At 30.3% G+C, this 25,398-nt stretch overlaps 1 protein-coding gene across 2 annotated transcripts; it reads left to right on the forward strand.

The window, feature by feature from the left end:
- Window positions 1-25,318, forward strand: LOC148239517 (soluble guanylate cyclase 89Da-like). 2 transcript variants are annotated; one of them, XM_088185473.1, is made up of 17 exons: window positions 1-117; window positions 12,040-12,109; window positions 19,670-19,747; window positions 19,821-19,942; window positions 20,007-20,200; window positions 20,602-20,735; window positions 22,110-22,247; window positions 22,600-22,704; window positions 23,396-23,519; window positions 23,626-23,737; window positions 23,799-23,906; window positions 23,986-24,154; window positions 24,222-24,374; window positions 24,534-24,687; window positions 24,758-24,867; window positions 24,945-25,031; window positions 25,107-25,318. In XM_088185473.1, the coding sequence occupies exons 2-17, from the start codon at window positions 12,068-12,070 to the stop codon at window positions 25,209-25,211; spliced, it is 1,935 nt and encodes a 644-aa protein (XP_088041599.1). In that variant the 5' UTR covers window positions 1-117; window positions 12,040-12,067; the 3' UTR covers window positions 25,212-25,318. The 2 variants fall into 2 exon arrangements, with proteins under 2 accessions (XP_088041599.1, XP_088041607.1); XM_088185481.1 differs by lacking the exon at window positions 1-117 and adding an exon at window positions 6,238-6,371.
- Window positions 25,319-25,398: the final 80 nt, after the last annotated feature.

The raw sequence follows: 25,398 nt of genomic DNA on the forward strand, positions 1-25,398 counted from the left end.
GTCCTGCAGGATAACTCTCAAATATAGACCTTTATCCAGTGCCAAATCGGCTCAGACTTTAACCAGTCCTTTGTCAAAATCCAGATGTATACGAAGCAATACACTTTTTATAATAAGGTATCAAATAATTTAGAATACATGTACTATATGTAGAGGTGGATACATTTGTATATCTATGCTTATTAGTTATTAATATACGAAACCCTAGGCGTATATCATGTTCACACAGTAAATCATTGTTTGCATAAACGAGACAACCATTGACATACATACATACATACTAGACACGAGCAAGGATCGTGGTTTATTAGGGGAATTTAATAAACTACCCTCAATAAAAATACCCACATAAACTATTACACATTATGAATGAATCGTGAAATTTTGTAGATCTATAGCTATTTATTAGGTTTATAGAAAGTTAAAATGACCACAAAAATAATTGTTGGATTTAACTGCAGAGTACATACATGTTTAAGAAATGGAGCATTTTACAGATCTTGAGTGCAAGTTTCCGGAATGCGTGCCAATTTCTGAAAATAAAATTAGTTTATAAACAACAAATCGCATTGCCAATAAATGACAGGGAAAAACGTCATACACGAAATTCGTTCATTTAGTTTTTTATATGTTTAATCTGTGAATCAAAGGTATATGAGTGATGCGTTATTTTCTGTAATTTGACTGTCACCGTTCTGAGAATCATTTACAGTGATTATGATATAAAATGTATCATTATATATCATATAATTAGTTTTTTCATTAATTGTTAATTTATTTAATCTTATCTATTCACTAATATGGATCAAATCACTCTGCATGTTTCAATTTATTATTAATTAATTATTATTATTTAGCATTTTAACTAGTGTGTCTTAATTTTTTGTTGTACAATAAAACATGTACTTTAAAAAAATAATTTAGGAGCTAATATTTTTTTTAATTTTTAGATTTCTTAAATTTTTATCGTGTCTCACAATTTTTTTTTTAAATTTATGAAATCTCACGGATGAATTTTAAAAATAAATTAAGCATTGATGATACTGTATTGATTTCAGTCTGGTGTATCATTACTTACCTAGTAGCTGTAGATTGTGTTTACCCAATTGTTACGCATTAGACTAAGGCCTGTCACGTTACAACAAACGACTTACAATAAATAAAATAAATGTATGTATGCGATAAAATATTACCAAGCACCTTTCATCATACAGAATAAGGGTATGGGAATGACACAATGAAAAGTCTTACTATGAAAAATGAGACGAAACATATTGCTTGTTTTTAACCTCATTAAGTCATGACAAATTTTGGCAGTTTATTTCACGTGTCACAGACTTTGCGAACATCTTGTCGTCTCGTCTGCTACAGTGTAATCCGTAATAATTTGCAACATTGTGTGTAGCTTATTTGTGAGGACAAACTGTCGCCGTGGGAGTAATTGAACACACAATGCAAACAATACGTCTACCTCGCGAAAGTGCACAATGAAAAAAGTGGAGTATAATTGCTATGGCACCGTGTAGCTATAACTTAAAATTAGACAATTTAAAACCTTACCAGTCACTCCTTTATTTAATTAAAATTTCTCATTATCTTAAAACGTAATATAATATATTACATACCTTTAGACCCATAGATAATACTTTTTGCTGACAATGCTAAGGGTTACAGTAAATCTGCGATCGAGATCGTAATTAAAAACACTATTTTAAATTGTTTATTATAAAGTTTCAAAATTGTCCCATAATTTTTAAGAGTAACGCTTGGAATATTAATACATATTGTTATATACTTCAGTTCCAATAAATAAAGTTACACATACATACATATATTATATTAAAATTGAAATATAAATTTACCATATAACAGTATGAATTGACGATACTATTGATTACTAATATAACATTCTTATTTACTTTGGAAATAAAATAAGTAATATAAAAACATAAGCGTATAACTGTGTAAATTTTTTATACTTAAAAAGGATTTACGTTACATGGAAAACGTTTTCCATTGTGGAAAATGTGTTAATAAAACACACTTCGACCTTACTCCGGAGTTTTCTCTAGAGCCGTGAATAGATGAAAAATGCGAACGATAACGTATTCACAAAACGTTCTACACAACTTACTTACAACTAGAGAACCTGGATTTATATCCAGTGAGAAACTAGTATCGTTACAGTTAAAACACCAACTGTTATTATATTTGTAATAAGTTTAAACTATATATTTTTTTTTTATTTTTAATACAAAAGAAAAATATAAATAATATTTTTTTAATAGAACACTTGTGTTATTGAGTACAAATTTAAATTCAAATTGAAGCTTTGGAAATCATGGCATTAACAACTAAGCTGCTGCTGAAAGTACATTTAGAAATTTCATCAACCCCATGATATACCCAGATGACCCCATATATATTACTGAAATAAATATCTATATAGATTAATAAATCGTAATTATTTTCCTAGCAAGCTAATATATATAATACAAATTAACACTTTCACAACTCGAAACTTTAATTAATATAATTTTGAATTTAATTATTTTTTTCTTTGCCAAATACATTAGCTGTGAATATAGTTGCTCTTGATTTTATACCATTCAAGCTTAATAATACAATTACGTTTGAAAAGCCCATAATAAATTAAAACTTTAACGCCTTTTCTTGACATTTATAAATTAAATGTATGATTATTTTTACTTTGAAGCTAGAAGCCTAGTATTTATTTAAAAAAAAACATCTGCACAACGATAAAAAGAAACAATTTGAGACATAATTGCAGCTACGTGACAGTCGGTCATTCAATTAAAGACAATTCATTTTCTCGTGGTCGGTGTTGACAGATCGTCAAAAAAATTACATGACATGTCAGGCTAAAGGAGCAGCAGCGACCGTGGCACAGTTTTCAATTAAGTTTTCATGTTGCCTTAATCCACAAAACATAGAATAAAACAATGTTCGACCATAATGGTGGTAATTTAGTTTAGCTTTTAATTAAGTTCGTCGGTGTTGGGGCAAAGGAAAAATCGATAGCGTATGAAATTGCTAAGGTTAATTGGTAAAGGTTGATGAAGATATACCTCTGGGAAAGAACATGATTTTTGGACCGTTGCCAAGTGATTGAGATGCTGAAATGAACAGATATAATCTTTTGTTGGTAACCATTCAGTGAGATTTCTTTAGTACATGTATATAGATTCCCAAGATAAAATGTTGTTGAATGAAAGATACGATTTATTTTCTAGGAAAAGCCAATAAAATATCAACACAGCCGCGCGTGATGGATGTTATATTATATAATAATAATAACGTTTTATACTAATATTATTGAATGTTCAATGTTTGTGTTTATTTTTACAAAATTAGCTTATTAATATTTAGAAAAGCAAACACAAAAAATATAAAAAAAAAACATTTCGCTTCATTTTTGTCTTATTTAAAGCTAAAGTTTTGCATCTTTATCATATTTTTAAGTTTAATTTTGTAGTTTGTTTGTATCATAAATGTGACACAAATACACACTTTAAGAATTATATATAATAATTAAATAGAAATTTGTATGTATGTGCTAAAATATATATTAACTTAAGTAATATTAATATTATATTTCCAGTTAAAGTATAAATAGTCAAAAACTTTGTCATAAACGATCAGTTGACTGATTTATTTTTCATTACATATGAAATTCATAGTGCGATTTGAAATATGTGTGTGATATTTGTTCAACAATGGTTAATAATACACTAACATAACTTATCATTTAAAATAAATTAGTTAATAATTTACAGACTGTCTAATTAAAAAAATATTAGATGAAACTTTCGTTAAATACGTAATTCATAATACAATTTAAATAATTTTTGTATAACCATTTATAATACACTGATAATTTGATACAATTACTTGCTTACCAACTGACCATTTATTATAAAATTATTGATAATTTAATGACAGTCTAATTAATTTACCAAGTTAAATTAAACAAAATAACCGATCCCATAAATAAATTACCAGTTTAAAATTATAAATGGTTAAAATTTTGCCACAAATGGTAATTTAACTAAATTATTTATGATACGATACGAAACATATGTTTTTTATGATTAAAATGTTTATTATTTACTTACAATCTTCCGCTTCCGCTTCCGGAAAAAATTAAACATTATATGCTCAATCTTCTACTCTGTAAACCTTATCGCTTTGTATGAACGGTGTATATAATAATACACATAAACAAAGGAAATATATTTAATTATAATAATAAAAATAAAAATTGAATTTTGAACCATTGATATCCAAGCCGCCGGTAATGCGTTCTGTTGTTTCGACCAATGAAAAATAAGCATTCAAATTTTAAACAAGATGGCCGACGGTAACGTGACAACAGATTTAAATAATTATTATTTATAACAAAATTTTCTTTAAATCGTAATGTGCGTTGTTCCATTTGACTAAATATAAATATTCGGATTGCAAATTAACTAAGTGTGTTATAACTATGAAAATTAAATACATATATACCTAATATGTGTGAGGATCAGAAGAATACATTGTTAAACTATATAAACAATTTTTGTGCTGAAATCTTCAAATTTTTAGTTCCGAAGCCGAAAAGTGAGTTTTTTCTTTTACAATACATAAACATTATCATTGCTTCCATTTAATGCACATATGTATAGATTAGATTTATCTGAATATAACCATGTACGTTTTAAACGTTAACATGTAATGTATAATATATAAATGACCAGTTAAAAATTGTTATTGTTGTAAACCGTTGAACTACTGACTATTAATTAAAGTTATTGATCATTAGCTTAATTTAATTACTGACCAAATAAGGACAAAAATTTTTTTTTTTAAATTTGTTTTAATATAAGTAATACCTATATATTTCTTTATATTTAAATATTATTTTCTAAAGTAAACACAATTTTAAGGAAATAATACAAAATTGTATGAAATATATAATATATATAATACAATTTTATTAGTGATTTTTTAATTTTACGAAACTTAAAATTAAATAAATTTTAATCATGTTTAATCAAAATAATTACATAAATATTATGTTTTACTATCATATTTTGTTGAAAAAAATGTTGATTTTACCGATTATTTACAAAAATTTACTGTGATTATTGAACTATTTATACTCTCGTACTATCAATACCTCTCAGATCGACGTAATATAGTAATTTTAACCACGAAATTGGTCACAATTTTTTTCAATAAGCAGTTACTTTTACAATACAAGCGTGCGAGCCAATAGCTTATTTGCTGGTTTCAGAATTAATTTTGTAACCTGGATAACGAAACCCATTTTTAATAAATTTGTGACATTGGAAAATATATAGATATATATTTAAATTATAACCGGTATGCTAATGGAAGTCTTACTAAATAGTTAATAGACAATAACAAATAATTTGTTTCCGCCCTTAATTTTTTACATTGGCCAGACATTATGTATGGAAAAGACCTTCCATAAATTTAGAAATTGTATATAAGAGCAAACACACAAGCGCTTACTTTTTAATGATTTTTAATCAGAACTTGACACCTTTTCTACTTCGTTTCCGATTTGGAATACTTGAGAGTTAACTACCGAGAAACCAGCAGCTTTCCCCTTAGCGTGATAATTAGGATGATAGTGTATTTATTCTATCTGAAAGTGGTTATTTTGTTTAAAACATTCACGCAGATAATTAAATGACACCTAAAACGAGTCTTTGCAGCTCTTTTGCTGTAAGGAAATAATTTTATCAGATAATAAATACACATAGTTTATTCGATCTGCTAAATTTATGAGAATGCTGGAGAAGGAAATCCAGGAAGCTTTACTGTTGATGGAATCTGTTATTAGCTCAAAATATACATTCGAAGCACGTTGCTATCCATGGTATAGAATGATTTTCTGATATATAAATTAGAAATAATTTGATACGCTTTCCCAAGACTTCATCTACCCCTAATCATAATTTAATGACTTCCCTCATCAAAGGGCTGATCGATTCTTTTCTCTGATACAGTATGCGCAGATTGATGAATCGATTCAATGAGCCTCTTTTCAGGGGACAAATTCTGCCCGAGAGACCTTCGCAAAGGACTGTCTCCCTATAGAGAAGACCTACACCAACCCAACTCCCGAAAGCCCTCACAAAACACCCCACGCCACCCCACGACACCCAGAGCGGCTATAAGCCACGCGTTTGTTCATTCTCGTTGTTAGCCTCCAGTCGGCAGGTTGTATGTGCGTGTCTCAAAAATCTGAAAGTGCTGTCAAAAGTTAGCAAAACATTAGGCGAACACCCCCACGAAAATAACACATTTTGCGGGCGGCGTAATTTGGTCATTGAACGGTAACTTTTTAACAAGATTTTTTATTTGATATTTTTCGCACATTAGTATGCTTTCTTTATTATTAATATTATACATTTACATACATTTTATTACACATATGTATGTAAAATATTTTTTATATCAAAATTTGTTTCATTAATTTTTTTATTATAATATATAAAAATATGTATTTAATTACTATTATTTTTAGTATTAAAATGTTATGTTAAGTAATCCACATAACCTTGCAATGTGATGTATTCCATACTAGGTTCAAGGGCACAAGCAATGCATGTAAAATTAATTAACATACAAACTATGTACGAAAATGGCTGGTGATTAAAATTGTAATTTAGTGTTGCACTGTAGATTTGTTGTTGTGTTATTATTTAACAAACTTTTTTCAATTGTGTGTTAAATTTGTGAATATAGTGAGGTTTAGTTGTTACATAAATGAATGAATATCGACTGTATTTTAATCATTTTAAATAAATTATTGTATTAGCTAGAGCTTCTCCACAAAAAACCGTAAAATAAAGGGCCTACTTTGGACATAAGGGGAAGTGACTATGATAAAATGTTTTTATCTTAACATGAGCATTCAGTATACAGTTTACTGTGGTATAATTTATGCCATAATTTTTAGCAAGCTTTATTACGTATCTCCATAGTATCAGTGGCTAATCAATGAAAATGAACGTCACTCAATCTGTCTGTGTGAGTTTGAGTGTGATAAAGAGTCAGATCCTTAATGCTGATACTTAGTAGAAACGAATGGAAATGGGAATGAAACCATCCGCTCCACCTCCATTTAATTTTCAAGTCAGGCGAAGGTCCGATAATTACAAAAAATGCGTGCAATGCTTATTTCATACGAGGGCTAGTATTTTTTCTAGATGTGTCTCGAAGCTCACATAAAAAGGCCTTATAAAGTAATTATGCTGTGGTAAATAAAATAAAAAGCTATAATTAGCTTTCGAAAGTCTGCGTCCTTTAATCTTCAACAAAGCTTTGTTCAGCTGAACTTGCGGCTTTCTAAATAGCTATTGTTTGGCCCTCACAGTTTCTTATTACATTTTCTTAACAAATACACAGTGAAAAATCTAGGATTTTTATATTTTTTATTGCGCCGCTTATGTATTAGTTTATGTATAAAATAAAAGATAAGATGGTTTCATAAACACTAAATTCGAAAAATACTTTTTGCATACCTAATAGTTTAGTTTATAGAATCATATTTACTAACAAGTAACTAAGCAAAGCCTAGTAGTAAATTATAGTAAATTATCCAATTAAAGATATCGATGTTAAAATTTGGTTGAAACTGGTCATATAATATTTTAATTACATAGAAGACTAAACTTTACTAAAGCCATAGAAGAGTATTTATGTATTCATTTCTGTTCCTTTTTCTTCCAATTGAATATGAACAATAAAATACATTTTTATTAAATTATTATATATAATTATATGTACGAATAACTTAAAATTTACTTAAACATAGTATATATTTTTTAAATTTTAATTTATCTACAACGTTGACGCTAGTATTGCCATAAGTTTAATTAGTAATATTTTTAATTTAAAATAAACAAATTGTGACAATTATAATTTTGGTGACAAATTAGATTTATTTATACAAATGAAAATAATTGCCCAGTTATTAAGAGCGAATTCACATTAACGCTTAATGATAAAGTTAAATGTAAAACAGCATAAATACGAATGAGGTGGAATGCGTGAGCGATCAGAATGTATGCAGGTGGTCGTTTGGAAATTGTGTATATGCGTCAAAATAAATACACTACCTACTACCATATACCACACTATAAACTACCAGACTTTTTGGTCTAAGAATATATATTATTAATTATAAATTATAATTTAACCATAGCCCATTTTTTATAAATAAAAAAATCATTGCAATGGCTGATATTTTATCTTAAAAATAATTTTATACTAAATTAGCCACATTTAAAATTTTGACGTTTTATTAATTAACTCTTTTCTTTGTAGGGAAAAATTAAGGCAAAGCGAGACGCGATTTCTTTAAAAATATATTTGATTTTTTTAAGAAAGTTATAGCTTGGTAAAACTTGTCAGCAAAACCAGTCAGCTCTTTGACGTATTATATATATATGTAGACAGACAATCGTCTAGGCGGTTATAATATTATATATTATATAATAATTCTTAGCAAAATTTATTCTACTAGTTCATTGCTCTCTACTTGTTAAAAAACAAATATAAGAAAACCACAAGTTCATCTTTGAATAATATAAACACCCACCTTCATTGCTATTATATGTCGCGTAAGCGAAATATAAATATAAAAAATACACGAAGAAATATTGGCAAACGTATTTGAATTTTACTTTGAGTCTATAATATAAAGTATGTTTATAAGGTGACTATTTTAAAATTAATACATATTTTGATAATAATAAACGCACTTGAAAATCCAAAAAGCCAGACTCACTATATGTATTTTTTTTATTTTGCATATGCATTACGTAACACGATAGTGACTGTGTAAACAATATTAAGTGTTACATAACACTAATAACGGCAAACACATTTCGCCGCTCGACGTAATGCAATTTAAAATAAATTATATATCATAATTAACTATGTGTTTAGCAATCAAGTTTAAGAGAAAATATTATAAAACGTGTCCAATGGCAAAGCTATACCTTAAATTGATATAAAGATTATAGAGGTTACATAGTGGTCACATAAAAATATTATGTATGTTTGATAAGTGATTTCTTTTTAATCCTATATTTTTTTAAAACATATTATTTTTGAAACACCCTGGATTTTATATGGCATATATCACCAAGCTTGTATTCGTGTAGTGCAGAGCCAACAATACACATTTTCATTTTTATGGGAATATTTTCCATGTCGGTCATGGGCGTGTTTGTCGTATTTACGAGCAATCTCGAAGGAAAGAAATCTAAAAATACGTGAAATACCATTAGCAAATTTCCCCAGAGCAGTTCAACAACAACAAGGCAAAATCAAAATTCCAACAGCGCCAAAAAGCACGTTCTTATCTCAAAGCCTAGCGCACAATATTAGCATGGCTTGATAACGAAACTTTTCTCATCTCAGTTAAAAATTTATTTTACCTGGTGTCTGGGAAATAATTGGATTTATAACACTTAACGCGTGAAAATACTTTTTTCATTCTACGAAGTTCTGGCGCAGGTTCTCCTTAACGACTATAGTATATTAGTTAAAATATATGTCTGCTGATATTAAGCTAATGTGATTTTTCTAATTTGTCACTTGATACGTGCGGTACATTGATAAAGTGTTTATATAAATCTTTGCGACATTTTTGGTAATGTCAGGTCCAACGGTTTAGTGAAAATAACTTTGGCAGTAATAATGGATATCGTTAATAGACATACTGCTCAATTTTCTAGTAATTTATTAACCAGTATTGATCCTCAAATAACTAATTTCGACGCATTAAGGGTTGTTCCAACAGTACATGGCTTGTTGCAGTATCATATATCTTGTCTCTGATGTTTCATTAGCTAGTTTCAGTGTATAAAAATATAATTGATTATGTGTTATCGTATCTGTACGAACATCAATTCTCAGGAGAATACATATTGTGGATACAGTTTGTTGAAGTTCAGATTTTATTTAATTAAAAATAAACTCACACTAGTGTAGTAATCATATGATAAACCTTAGGTATCATAAGGTTAACCCGACGATAAAATATGATAGTCGCAGCAAAAAGGTTTATTTACATATTTAATTCCCTCCAGGGATGTTAAGTTTAACTGTTACATATACAGCGGAATACCGCAAATATATGATACGTTTAAATGTTTTTATACGTGTGTTGAATTAAGTAATTAATTTGAACTTAAAGTGGATGACGAAAATATACAGGCTGAAGCAATATTTATTTATTAAAATTATATTATTCATATTTTAAAAAAACAAAACTTCCTTGTAACTTAAAATGCGTAAGCCCAATGCGTTACAGTGGGGTAAAAAGTATCAACATATAAAAATTATTCAAAAATAATTATGTGTATAATTTACAATTAATATGGAACTTTTAAGCTGACGCTGGTTTTATTGATAGCGCATTTTTATAAATATAAAATTTAGTCTGCACAGTCTGTACATTTTGGTAACCCAGATCCACGGGTTCGAGCCACGGCAGCAAATTTAATTTTTTTTATAAAAATACATTTGTTGAAATATAGTCCATGTTTATTCTACATGTTTTTTGTAACTCTTTTTGTATTTAATCACATGTTTTAATTTCTTTGTCACCTTGCATACACCTGGATAATAAATAAGTCGTAAGTTGTATAATAATATATCTATATAAAGTTGAATTAAGATTTGTTAATACGACTGTATTGTATTTAGAGATAGATAAGTATATCATTTCTATTATTTGCAAATAAATAATATTTCTATATAAAAGAGGAATATACTGTATTTTTATTGTATATATTCTGTTATATGATATATATAGTAATCTAGAACACAAAAGCCATCTGATCCATTATTTTCCGTTGTGTTATTAGTTTTGCTTATATAAAAAGTTTCACAGCAACTAGACAGATTTGGACCAAACTTTCAATATGACAGGATAAAATGTGATTCATATATTTACATAACATATTATAGAGAAACGAGTTATTTAAAAACATATAATATAATAGTTAATAGTATACATTTATATTTCACTGTAATTAGAAAAGCATTTAAAAAAATCTTTTACTGTCTGAGATGAAAAATATATTAATAATACATAAAAAATATACATAGTATTATATGCTTTATTTTGTGAAGTATTTTGCGACATTGCATATTATATATAATAGGGCAATGAGAGTTGTACTAAATAAATATAAATTTGATAATAGTAAAAGTATGCTTGAATGACTATATATATTAAAAAAAAATATTTTTAATTTTTTTATAAATATTAAATATGAAATAAAGATAGATATGTGTTTATTACTAGAACTAGAGAAACCCTGCACTATGAATATAGTAACTATTAATATGTATATTATTAAATATAATTGTTTGGGTATGGACTTACAAATTAGTATCCCCAATGGATATGGATAATAATAGATGCTAACAAAAACAACTGTTAAAGCACAGGCGTAATGAACACGTACCACACTTGCCAATGCAGCAAAACTTTTTCATTGACATATTTATTTTTAAAAAAAACAGATAATTGGCTATTCTCTTTTTATCTAAAACATAATAATAGAAAAAAATATTTGTTATTATGATCTTTATAAAAAAAGTTTAAAGACATTGCGATTGAGATTTGTCCTAGATAATTTTAATTAAATTATAATGATTTTATTTCAATTTAAATAATTAGGACAAAACTATTAATATCAACAAAAAATTGTTTTAAGCACCACCATCAATATATAATAATATTTATGAAATTTAAATGGTTTCGTGGATTAAATTAACTTGACCTTTAAATGGTAAAACTGATACATTCGCAAATCCCAGAGCTTCAAAAACGTTTGTTGTGTGATGTTGCGTACAAATTACTAAAATACTGGTATAATTGATAGTTTTTACTGATTTTTTATTATTTGATTTATATTCTATTACGGCAAGGTTTGTACTATAAAACAAAAATTACATCATTTATTTTAATTGTTACAGGAAAAAACGTCACATCAAATTGTGAACCATGTATGGGATGTTATTGGAGAGCGTCCAGCATTTCGTGCAGGTATTTATATTTCATATAACTATCCATTGTTACGGTAAATAATGGCTCTTTGTGTGACTTAGCGATTGCCTCATTATTCCTGATCACGTTGGGTAATCATAAATGACCCAGCGTTGAAGGTTTAAATTTATAAGAACCCTTAAGGCGAGAGTTTAACTACTCTTAAAAGTTTTCACGACAATTTTAAAATGAAACTTTGAAGCCTCGTTTATTTTAGGTATATAAAAACGAGGTAGTTTTTTAAATATTAAAAAAAATGACACGTCATAAATCAACATCAGAGATTTTTTCAATCGCGATGTCATTAATCAAATAATATCGCAACATTTTTAGAACGAAGCATGTAACAAACAAGAAAACGTTAAAAACGCTTTTTTATATGAGACGTAGTACATCTGGCAGCCAAAAGTTGATATTGTATTTTATTTTTTGGTCTTAAAGGATGGTCTAGAAGTCTAGACAGACATACATATTTTAAAATGCTCATTCCTCAGATTAGCTATTGAAAAAAATTAAGCATTTTAAGATCCAACATAGTATAAAGAGCACATTTTAAACCATAACCACAAAAGCTTAGACTCAAATTAAATACTAATATATATATTCAATATGAGAGTCGTTTAACAATTGTAAATTTAGTTACAGCAATATTTTTAAGCTGCCTGTAAAACATTATCGTTCCTCTATTCCAACATACTTCGAAACTCGTATAGAAAAAAATATTATTATCCTTGATTCGAATAAACATTGTTTAAATTAAGCTGTATAATTTTCAGATGGTCGCTTTCACAAAAAAATAATTGAAAATTGATTTATTTTAGATTAAATTAAGACCATCGTGGCCTCACAGGTTACCCCAATGCGCCACGATGGTCGAAAACAAATTTTAAATTTATAAAACAAAAAAAAAAAACGTATATATACATAAATAGAACAATACTTAAAAATAATAAACATAACAAAAAATTATAAAATATCAAAATTAAATGAGACAAACTGGATCAGCTCCTTGTAGCCAACATTAAACAGGTCAATATGTAATGCAAGCGTATTAAGGAGCCGTATGGCCACAGCCATAGGCGAGTCGGCAAGTGCGGATGTCCTAGCCCTAACTGCCATCAAAAGAGGTCTCGATCGTGATTCTCGAAAATGTTCCGGAACCCAAAACTGGAATTCCTCGAGAATAGCTGGATTGTCGACAGCACCTTTTAGTAGTTTGAAAAAATGCTTAGCGACATACAGCTTTCTGCGAGAATTCAGCGAATCATATCCCAACGCCCCTAAAAGAAAGGCGCTGGGATATAAGAACGGATAATAACCAAATGTCCTTTTGTGAAGGTATCTTAAATACCTTTTTTGAATTTTTTCTACTAAAAGGGAATATTTGGCTATTCGGGGATTCCAAATTATAGATCCCGATTCAAGAATGCTACGAACTCAGGTGTCATAGAGGATGCGAATAACTGACGGATCGTCAAAGTGAAAGGCATTCCTCATAACAAAGCCGAGCATCTTGGAAGATTTATCACAGACGTCGTGTATGTGTAGAGAGAACCTCCATTTGCTCTCGAAAGTGATTCCGAGATCTTTAATGGAAGTTTCTCTAGTCAAAATGTTACCACCGAGATGGTAGAAATAAGCTGATGGCGAACGGGATCGAGAAAATGACACAGTATGGCACTTTCCGACACTAAAGGGCAGACGGTTAACGGAAGCCCATCTCCACAGAGAGTCTAAATCACTTTGTAGAGAGAAGGAGTCCGCAACAGATCGAATGCATTTATATAATTTTAAATCATCTGCGTACAGAAGAAAACTTGAATTTTTAATTGCTGTATTTATGTCATTAATAAATAACACAAAAAGCAGAGGTCCCAGATTGGATCCTTGAGGAACCCCCGAAGGGGTAAAATATTCCTTTGACAATCGGCCACCATAGGTTACAAACTGTCTACGATTGCTTAAATAACTCGAAAATAACCGAGTTAAATTATCTGAGCAACCGAGGTTCGACAATTTTTTTAATAATAACGTATGACAAACTTTGTCAAAGGCTTTCTCAAAATCTGTATACACGACATCTACTTGAATTCCGGCATCGAGAGAAGTTGTCACCGTTTTGGTGAACGACAGAAGATTAGTAACAGTGGAACGGGCAGGACGAAACCCGTGCTGTTGGTCTAATAAAACTTGCTGAAAGTGATTGTAAAGATATTTATGAATAATTATTTCAAATAATTTAGCACGAGCTGACAACACTGCTACTGGTCTATAATTCTTTATATATAATTTGTCACCCTTTTTATGAATAGGGGTGACTTTTGTGCATTTCCATAGATCAGGAAATGATGATGTTTTGAGACCTAAATGGAAAGACCTAAATTAGAATATATAATAATTAGACAGCGATTGGCCTCATCTATTTAAAAACCAAATTTCCTCGAGAAACCATTATAAAATATGTAAAATATGTGATCTAGGGATTGCAATAATATCGAGATTTGCAATACCGAGAGACAAAACAGTCAATACCGGTATTACCGGTATTGACTGTTTTGTCTCTTATCCCAAAAGCGAAAAAATTAATGAACATAAATACAATATTTAATAAAAGAGAGCTTCATACACTTCTCGGCACTGGTGTATGATATTTTTCTCCGGATTCCTTCCTGCAGAATCATATACTATATAATGTACTATATCTACTACTTTTCCAGAACACACACAGTATCGTATATTACGCTTGGCAGATTTTTATTATTTTCTTTCCCGCAATGGAAACACTTGACTTCACTTCTCGGCCAAGCAACCCTTAAAATATTTCCCCCGAACAGTTTTCATTTATTTTTCTTTTAAAGCTCTCAACACTGCTTCAATCATGTCTGACAGCTAATCTGAAATGAAACTTCACTTCGCTGATCAAACAACGAGCTTGTAAGAGCTTTTATCGTGGCGTCTCGTTAAATTTCACCCCGGGTGTAAAATATAATTCACTATAGCGCAAAAAGCAAACCTAATAATGTAACATAAAGCGAATAAGCGTTTCCCCTTTCCATGTCTCCAATTGCGGCGGGACATGTAGGGTGGTTCTAATTTTAAGAATTTCGTTTAAGATCGGGGAGATAAAACGAGTCCTACAAAGTTTCAAATTAATCAGCTTGGCACATCGGACTTAAATTCTTCTGAAATAATTAGTAAATATAAAGATTTTGCTTCCACAAATATAAATTAAATTAAATAATATTAACAAATTATAATGTTTTGTATTTTAAAATTTGGGGGAGATTAATTGCTCACCCACTCTTGACGCAATTGCGGTGTAATTAATATTATTTATATACGTCTGCTTTCCTATTAGAATACAAAATCATCAGAATTTGAACAGATGGAGATTTGGCAACCTTGCACTTATCATTTCGCATTCCATTTGTCAATGCAATACAATAGCATTTATATTTGTTAAGGTTTTGTGCGGGCTTTATGATGCATTTAGAGATTTTTTCGGTATCTATGATCGTATAAACTGTTATGGTAAGTCGCGAAGACTAATGGCATTTTGCTTATTGCGCTTTTAACGCGTATTCGGGTCCTTTTATCACGATTAAAACAATTTTTTCTGACAGATGATTGACACAAAAATTGCGGTTTTTTATGAATTATAACAATATTTTAATCATTATATAAATTAATATTTTTTAAATTAAATTATATTATCTATAATAAATAATAAAAAATCTTTGAATATGTATTGTAAGCCCAATGAGTTATAATGGGGTAATAATCAACACATATTATCAATATCATTACATAATTCATACTTTTGTAACAATACAAGAATATTTATGTCAGTTACATCTATCGAACTTTGAATTACTATATTTTTATTATTTAAGGATTCGAGCACATGGCCCTGAATAATCAGATAAGCACTTTATAAATTACCTTATTCTGGTTTTTATACATTCTATTGTGATTTTTATATATAAATATATTATACTGGTAATAAATAATAAAATGGATAAGAGCTTTGCTCTCAAAAATATATTAAGTGAAACATAATTATTTTATCTAGAAATGACAAAATGTTGTACCCAAATTTATTTAATCAAAACATGAGATTTGTAATATTATTTTAGTTATTTAAAGTGTTGATGAACTAATCAATGTGTAAATTCTCTCTTTGAATATTCCTAAGAGCAAAGTTTACTTAGATCATTGCTCGTAAAGGACTTAAGGGTATATCAAATACATATTTAAATAGCATTTGCATTTAAAAATCATAAAAATATAATTTCAGAATTTACGTAAAAAACTCACCCTAATTCAACATATAATTATTTAAGCCAACATAAACGTATTATAGTATAATATCATCAGATTTAATCTGCGATAAAAAGCGAAGAGCGCACGAAAAGGTTTATCTACATTTGTTATGCCCTCGAGGGATACAAATTATCTCCATGCTGTTAAATAATAAAGCAAAAATTTCCAAATTTTAATGTTTCAAAAGTTATATGACTTAAAATAAAGATATAAAGTGAAATAACAATTTTATTCATCATGTAATTTAATTAAAATATGAATTGCTAAAAAATCCAATTGTCCCGTGAAAATCTCTCGTTAATTAATTAACCATTCAAAACCCCTTTTCAGTTAATTAAATCGCTTAAAATGTTTCAGGAAAATATTCCTATTCAGTCGGTATAATATTATGAGAAAACGCTTAATTATTCCTATTGTGAATATACTTAGAAATGAACATATATGATAATATTTGCGTGTAGGAATATACTAGTCAACTTTTAGGGGATATGATATAATATTAACACACAAATGACAAAATCTTGTGTGCAATGTCTGTTTTTGTGGTTTTAAATTTTCACACTTTTCTGCTGAATTTCATGAAATGAAAATCGTCTTCTCACAAAAAGTTTCCCACTTTCACGTGAATTGTGCAAGAGAGAAAAACATGTGGGTTTCTTTCAAATGGGATTATATAAGACACGTGCAGATTTAACAGATAAGCTTTCCACTTTACTATTGTGAGTGAATAATGAAAGAAGTATACACTTTATCATATAATCGATAGTACCTTGTGCTCTGACAGAATTTAATCAAGCTTCACACAAACACATCTTTGATGAAATTTGCATTCTTATGGTTAAACTGAATTTTACAGAGCGTAAGCAATTTGCGGATAGGGAGGAATGCTTTAATTAAAAGTAAATCGTCCCTCGTATAAACTCGCTTAATACGTTCATCTACTTTTTCAATTGGTAATCTATGTATAGCTGTTAAAAGTATAACAATAAAATTATCTGCATTGTGACTAACTGGTGAATAAATACTTGAAGAGGGTCAGATCGAAATTGCGTTTTTATGGGGGCTTAGAAACTTTGGAAAAATGTTATTAAATAATGTGATTTTATGTATTATTATTGATAACAAAGAAATATTCATTCAATTCATCTGAAAACTCTTCCGTGTTATTTATGGAGTAATCCTTTATTTCTAGTCGATACGAGAGCCTTTGTGTGATCGCACAATTGTCTAAATAATCACTTTTGGTCAGAGTAATTTCGCGAGTTTCAAGAATGGTTCCCCACAATCGTGATTCTGTGATGTCCTCACAGTATCACTTATCCAAAATCTAAAAAAGTGAAACCAGTGTATATGTTGACACGAAAATAATTTAATTATTACTTCAATGGTGGTATAAATAATTTCTTACACCATAAATAGTAAAAGAAAACTCTTACATGACATGGCAGTGTACAATGTGACGCTTTCGTGTCGACGTTTACCATCGATTGTCTTTTGTGTAAGAGTTAATACCCCATTGTACAACGCCGGATATAGTATCTTTATTACGTAGTACCAGCGGATAATGGAATAAATTTTTGTTTTCACGATCAGCACCAACTGTAAAAATAGAACGGGGAGGTTAATTATAAGTGGTGTCTGTCAGGCGACGGCTTATTTTATTGGACAACTTGTGACCAAGTTTAGACACCCTTGTATTTATCTATACTATAATATTATAGTATCTAGTCCCTAGCATCTCTCGTTTCGTCCGCTTATCGATTACGCAATATACGCACTGTGCTCAGTTTTTATTGTTATCCACTGTCATCTCATACCTTTTCGTCGTTCGTTCAAAATACATTAGGCGGAGATGGGTAATATAGAGTTGAAATGAAACGCGGATGTACTGGTAAGTCCAAAAGTATCCGATCAAAGTGTGATTGAAACGTAATGCAGTAAAAACGATTTATTTTATACTTTTTTTTGGTATATTTGAATAGCTCTTCTATATAGATTTTTCTTGTTATGTTATCCATGATTTAGGGCGGAACCAGACTCTTTTTAATTGTCTATGCTAGATATTAGTAGACCCTTTAGTGTGTATAATAGCGTAATGTAGACTCGAAATCGGTATGATCAGAAAAGTTGTAATTCGGGGATTCAGTACCTGTTTAGCGGAGATATTTGGCACTGACCTTATAGTACGCTTGATGGATACCGTATTATGCACGTTCGTTTAAATACGCAATACACAAAAACAACTTCGTTTCTTTAAAAATCACACAGATTATTTCTATTGCCTTTAAAGAAAGAATTTCTCAAGTAATTTTGACGCAACGATTATGGGTGATCGCGACAACAAACAATGTTACGCAATAAAATATTTTTAAGTAACAATATTAATCTGGGAATGTACTTGCAATTTCATATAGCTATTTTTTTAATTCCAAAACTAATATACGAAATTTCATAAATGAAGCAGTAGTACGCTACTGTCTTTAATGATTAGGTTAACTGTATTTCTAATTGCAAGGTGTATTTTGAACCCTTGGAATTCTGTTAATGAATTATATTTTAACCTTCTATGACGTCATATGGCTCATCAGCGCAATGCTGTGAGCTACATGAGGCTAATCGAGTCATTAGTAACTATTTTGTCAACTTCAATAGTATACAAGTAGATATAATATATCAAAAAAATATATTTATACATATAAATTTAAAAGGACTTTTTCGTTTGGACTTGAAAGGACAAAAAACATAAAATATACGGGTGAACGTTAAAATGTATATTGTAACCTTGACATTTTGACACGAAAGTAGGAAAATTCTATGGGCGAGAAAGAGGGTGAAAAGGAATTTACACCCCCCGTTACGTACGCAGTGAACGCGGAGGGTTAAGGCGGGGATAATAATTTTGGAAAAAATAGGATGTAAGTAAATTCGTGATTGCGAAATTCGACCCCACAGGGATGTTTGTTTCCATTAAGAGTGAGGATTTCGCAGAATGTTTAAAGGTATCAGCTAATGAAGGTTTACGCTTACATAGCTCCTTGATTGGTTAAAACGATTCATTGCCTTAAAATAAATATTGGTGTTTGGTTAAATCTCAAGGATTAAAAACGTAAATAAATAAACCGGAAATTTTCCATATTAAAAAGACAGTATTTTAGCGTAAAAACTCAGCTTTAACTAGGCATTAAAAATCGTTTAGGCTATGTCATATGCTTTGCTCAATGATCTGTATAATTTTAGCTGGAATATGGAGAAGACATATGGAAGAAAGCATTAGAAGAAGCAGACTGTCGACATTCTGTGTTCAATCCTCATCAAGTAATTTTTTAAATATTTTTTTGCAGCAATTTTTTCGATTTTAAGTATTTCTAATACTATTTCATTACTTCAGCAATATCCAGATTCACTGATGCCTCAATTAGCAGAAATTCTAGGACGTTTGTGTGGCACCAATGCTGACGTTTTTATGAACTTCTTTGGTCGCTGTTTCGTCAGATACTTCAGCAACATTGGGTGAGTTTTAATATTTTAATTTTGTATGTAAAGCTCGTGTTACCATTTGAGGATTTTTGGATAGTTATGATGAAATGATCAAAGCGACCGGAAGATACTTCTGCGACTTTCTGCAATCTGTAGACAATATTCATCTGAGAATGAGGTTCACGTACCCACGCATGAAGAGTCCTTCCATGTATCTGAAGCACGTGGATGAGAAAGGTGCTGAGTTGGTGTACAGAAGTACGCGCCAAGGGTTCACAAATTATTTTAAAGGTTAGTTTGAAATATATATAGTTTATTTATGTATGCTTTACAGTGAAGTTATATTTTCACTGGCGTATCAGTGAAATCATATCACAGTAGATACATAATTAATTATTTAACTGAAATTATATGCTACACAACTCCACTGGACAGTTGCGAAACGTCCATTTGTTGTTCAAACCCAAACCTATTTTGTCCTAATGAAATTTTTGAAACTAACTAAAACTTTCATTAGGTTAGGTGTAATTTATTTGTATCGAACAACATAAATTCACAACAAATACAGTAAATTGTAAATAAATTTGATACATTTTTACTTGCTTAGTTATTGAAATTATATTTATACTAGTGAAAATATAATTTTACTGGTAATACACACAGTTATTCACTACACAATTTAATTTTTGCAGGTCAATTATTTGAAATAGCTAAGCAACTCTATGGCATTGATCTTGAGATCTACATATTAGAAGAACATCCACCTACAGATAAGCTAAAGCATGTTTTGATAGTGTATCGCTTGAATTTCGACAACAGAGATTATGTAATTAGTTTTCTTATCTATATTTATTAAGCTTAGAACATTATCAGACTCATCGTGAAGAATATGAAAATATTATGTTTATTTGCTTTCTTATGGATTATTTATTTATATTTGAAATAATTATTGTAAAAATACAAATCACTTTTTGTATATTTAAAATGTATTTCCTAACCCTTTTTTTTTAAGATTTTTTATTATAATAATTATTTAAATAATAAATCCTTCAATAGGAATTCAGGTGTCAGTATCGGGCGGCGGTGTTGAATGCGGAAGAGTCCAGATTGATCAAAAGCAAGGACAGACGACTTTTGCTCTTCTTTGTCCTCTTTAAACTAAAATTTTCATAAATACGCTTTTTGAGCTCTCATAGCAATTTTTCCTCCTCAAAAATTTTTTGTAGATGGCTTTTGAACAAAATTTCCGAAATGATGTGTTTTACTCCCGCAGCAATAATGACCTTCTTCGATGTTTTTAAAATCTCATCACATTATTAAAAGGGTTGTAGCAGGCGGTCAGACTCGTTATGGAGTAGTTTATGCAGTGGTAGTAGTAGTAGTAGCTTTGGAGTGGTGATATGTAAAGTAGAAGTCTTTTAAGATTCGCTTTTAAAATATATGACCCTCCCTGATCTCTGACCTCTGCTCTGGCTGAGTTGCTCGTGGGGGTGGTTTGATGTCCGAATTTACAGATCTGTCCGGGGTGCTTACAAAGTAAGCAAGTGTCAAGCCTTCTGTGTTTCTTCGTATAAGCTTGGATGAAAAGGAAAAATGACGGGGATAATGCTAACATGTAACCTGGGAGGCCCCTTATATAGGAAATCACTGTGCTCACTTACTGATGACAATAAAGGATAACGAAAAATGAAACTATCTCTTGAGCTACACAGTGCGCATTAATTACAAATTATATAATTTATTTCTGCTATGAATATAGAATTTTTTAGTGCGATGTGTGTGATGATGTTCATGGTGTTTTTGGATTGTAAAAGAGCTACAATGCACGAAAAATACTATGCAAATCTACTTAATGGGATCATGAAGTAGTCGGTAAAGCTGTATAAATACAAACATAGGCCGGCGATAGTGTGAGATTCTTACCCACTAACTCACACCCGCGCTTTCCCTACTCCCTGGTATCCGCATTAACGCATTTCTTCAGGGGTCAACTTGCGCCTCTATCATGGATAGTAACATGCTCTCCGATGAGCACGGAATTAACAACTGAATGTCGTTTTGTATGAGTGAATTCCTTGCTTACTTATCTTGTCAGTTATAAACATCCCTTGTATATATAATTTATAAATATTTGTATTTTTTTTAAATTTAAAAATTTAATTAAACACTGTAATATTGACAAATTAAATTTAAATTCTAGATGGCCGCAGCAATGGAAAAGACAGCTAGAAATGCATATGCTGGATTACCATCAGTGCCAGCCTCGTTACTAATGCATTTATTTCCATTCGGCATACTCTTGAATAAAAACATGGATGTTATAGCAGCCGGTGAAAAAGTATTCAAAAACAATAATCTGTTTGGATTCATGCACCTTTTTATGAATTTGCAAAAGCGTGGCTTGACATCTGTCAATGCTTTAACTTTAATTATAGAATTACGGAGTCGCGTTACAGATCAATAACCATAGAGACATAGACGTATATGTAGATGGGTATTATTCGCACACGCTCGGGCACGCATGCTGAGTCATTGTATTATTGAATCAATAAAACAAATATTTTTCAGTTATGTCAGGTTGTACGCATGCGCATTCCTAAAAACAGGGCAGTATCCGAACACATTCGTATCAATATGTATACGGATAATACCAGCATAGTGGGGTAATCATGTCTAATTGATTGATTTAGGTCATAGACGTTTGGGGTGGACCTAGGCAAGCTTTCATCGGACAAAGCGTGACTAACTTGTTTAGAATTCGGCGTCCAAAAGGAGTATCTTTTGCTTTTGATACGGTAAGTTAAATTTATTAAAAAAAAAGTGGATTCGATATTATAGTATGTATCATACATATAAAAATAAATTAGAAATTTATTTAAATTGGTATATGCTTCTGGCAGCTTGAATCGGTATTTTTATCAATAGCATAACTTAAACATTTTACAATATACCAGTCATAAATATATAATTTACGTATCATATTAATATGTTTAAACAGCAATGGAGAGTACCAACGAATAACGAACATTTTTATATATTAAATTTCATGCAAATCCAATTTACACCACATCAGCTCTTATAGATTAGAGAAAAGAAGGAATACGTTTATGTTCTCTCGGCGACCAAGATTTTTTCTGTTCTCTCGGCAATGAGATTTTACAAATAAAAATATTTGCGTCAGAAAATCTTGAATCAGAAAAAATACCGGTGTAGCATTAAAGCTTATTAAAAGCCATTGATATAGTTCACATTACCAAAAATATATGTGTATCTCCGTCTCCGCATCAATTTTTGTCTTCACCAATTTCGAAACATTATTGATGCTTTTTTATATTGGATTAGAATAATAATAAATATTATGCCAAGTGAGTTTTTTTTACCCTACGTTCAATATGAAACAATAGCTGAGATACTTAAGTATTGAAAAATAATGTTAAATTTTCGCGCTATTCTGTACCTATATTAATATTATTTATAATGTTTAAGGTACGCTATCTACAATCTGTCTTATTTGAGTTGGAATTGATCAGATATGCTCTTCCAATATCTAACGACCACGCTCCTGATGATACCACAGAAGATGCACCAGCCGAAGATACAGCAATAGAGTGTAATTTTGCCATGTTTCTCTAGCAATATTTCATTCTAATACAAGTTCAATAAAAAAAATCTCGTTGCGCAGCTTACAATAAAAAACAAATCAATTACAATTTCAGATACGGGAGTTCTGGATAGACGCGGAAGTCAAGGAGCGAGAAGTATTTTACTCAAGGGGCAAATGATGTTTTTGAAAGAAATAACGGCTTTGGTGTTTTTGTGCAGTCCATTGTAAGTATACTTATAGATATTAATATTCAATATGAGATACTACATTTCTTTTCTATTGCAGAGTTAACAGCCCAGATGAGTTATTGACTACTGGCTTATTCTTAAACGATCTGAATCTGCACGGTTTATCTCGAGAATTGGTATTGGCAGGCTGGCAACATTGTTCAAGGTATAACATGTTTGCGCGGCACGTGCAAGGAGCTGCAGAATGTAGCACCTCCAGAATAGTACTAATAATAAATTTATAGGTTAGAGCTCATGTGTGAAAGAGCTGAGCAAAGATCGGACGAATTGGAGCGTTCATTACAGCTGCTGGATTGCTGGAAAAGCAAGGGAGATGAACTGTTGTATTCAATGATACCAAGAACAGTTGCAGATAGACTAAGACGTGGTCAATCGCCGCTTACGACTTGTCAGGTATTTGTGCTAAGTTGCTCTGATTGAAAAGTGTAATTTATATAATATTTTAATTTATATATTGCAGTCTTTCGATAGCGTATCAGTGATGTTTTGTGCCTTGGAAGAATTAAGTGCCGCTTATACAAAAACCCGTCAGCAAGTCATGGACACAGTCACCATCATAAATACAGTGTTTTCATTCTTCGACCAATTATTAGATCACCATAATGTGTACAAGGTAAGTCAAATTAAGAATAGTGATAAGCCAAGGACAGTTCTTTTTCTGACGTCACAAGCGTCAGGGTAAGCAAGAAGCTTTAAAGAGCTCACATAATGATTTACTAAGATATATTCTGTAAAAATAATCATTGGTGCGACTTTAAATATATGTTTTCAGGTTGAAACTGTCGGACAAGTTTATATGGTAGTCAGTGGAGCACCAGAAGCTTGCAATGATCACTCTTCACATATGGCAGATGCTGCTTTAGCAATGTTGTATGGTGCTTTGGAACTTCGCCTACCAAACTCATTGCACGTTAGAGTGAAAATAGGTATTTATTTATCACATATTGCGATTTATATTTATTAACGTAAGCAATTACTCAAATATACATTTAAAAGGTATACACAGTGGACCGGCTGTAGCAGGAGTTGTCGGTTTGAAGGTTCCGCGGTATTGCTTCTTCGGCGATAGTATCAACACTGCTAGTAGAATGCAGTCAAGTGGATTGGTATTAATCTTTTTTAATATATAAAATCTAAAAGAATACTAGCTTATTAAAATATATTTTAACAAAATTATACATAGGTTGGAAGGATTCATGTTTCTAGAGCGACGTCTCAACTATTACCAGCCCAGTATATTGTAAAACGTAGAGGTTTAGTAGCAGTCAAGGTATGTGCTTAAATTTATTATCAAGTATTACAATATATAAAAATATAAATAATACACAATTATTTAAAATACTAGGGTAAAGGAGAAATGGAAACATTCTGGCTAGAAAACAAAAGGGACGAACACACCGGCTCACACATTTATAATGTTGAAAATGAGAATTCCAGTGAGAGTGAATAAGCATTAATCAATTTAATTATTAGGCTTATATTCCAAGTATTATGAAAATTATATATTTTGTTATGTGTATGTAATCAAAAATAAATAATATTTTTCTCTATTTAAAATTATTTTTCAATAAGCGAACCAAAAGCATTAACACATTGCTTCAAAGTCAGCGCGTTCACTGGTTTCTTAAATAGTATTA

The sequence above is a fragment of the Plectrocnemia conspersa genome, unplaced genomic scaffold, assembly GCF_051122295.1.
Source record: "Plectrocnemia conspersa isolate PC_06_02 unplaced genomic scaffold, ASM5112229v1 ptg000001l, whole genome shotgun sequence".
NCBI lineage: Eukaryota > Metazoa > Arthropoda > Insecta > Trichoptera > Polycentropodidae > Plectrocnemia > Plectrocnemia conspersa.

Bases quoted from the DNA above. Each gene is read 5' to 3' on its own strand.
- LOC148239517 (XM_088185473.1), top strand. From the start codon at position 12,068: ATGTATGGGATGTTATTGGAGAGCGTCCAGCATTTCGTGCAG. The intron at 24,688-24,757 runs GTATTTATTTAT...TACATTTAAAAG, and splicing joins GCACGTTAGAGTGAAAATAG to GTATACACAGTGGACCGGCT. The intron at 24,868-24,944 runs GTATTAATCTTT...AATTATACATAG, and splicing joins GAATGCAGTCAAGTGGATTG to GTTGGAAGGATTCATGTTTC.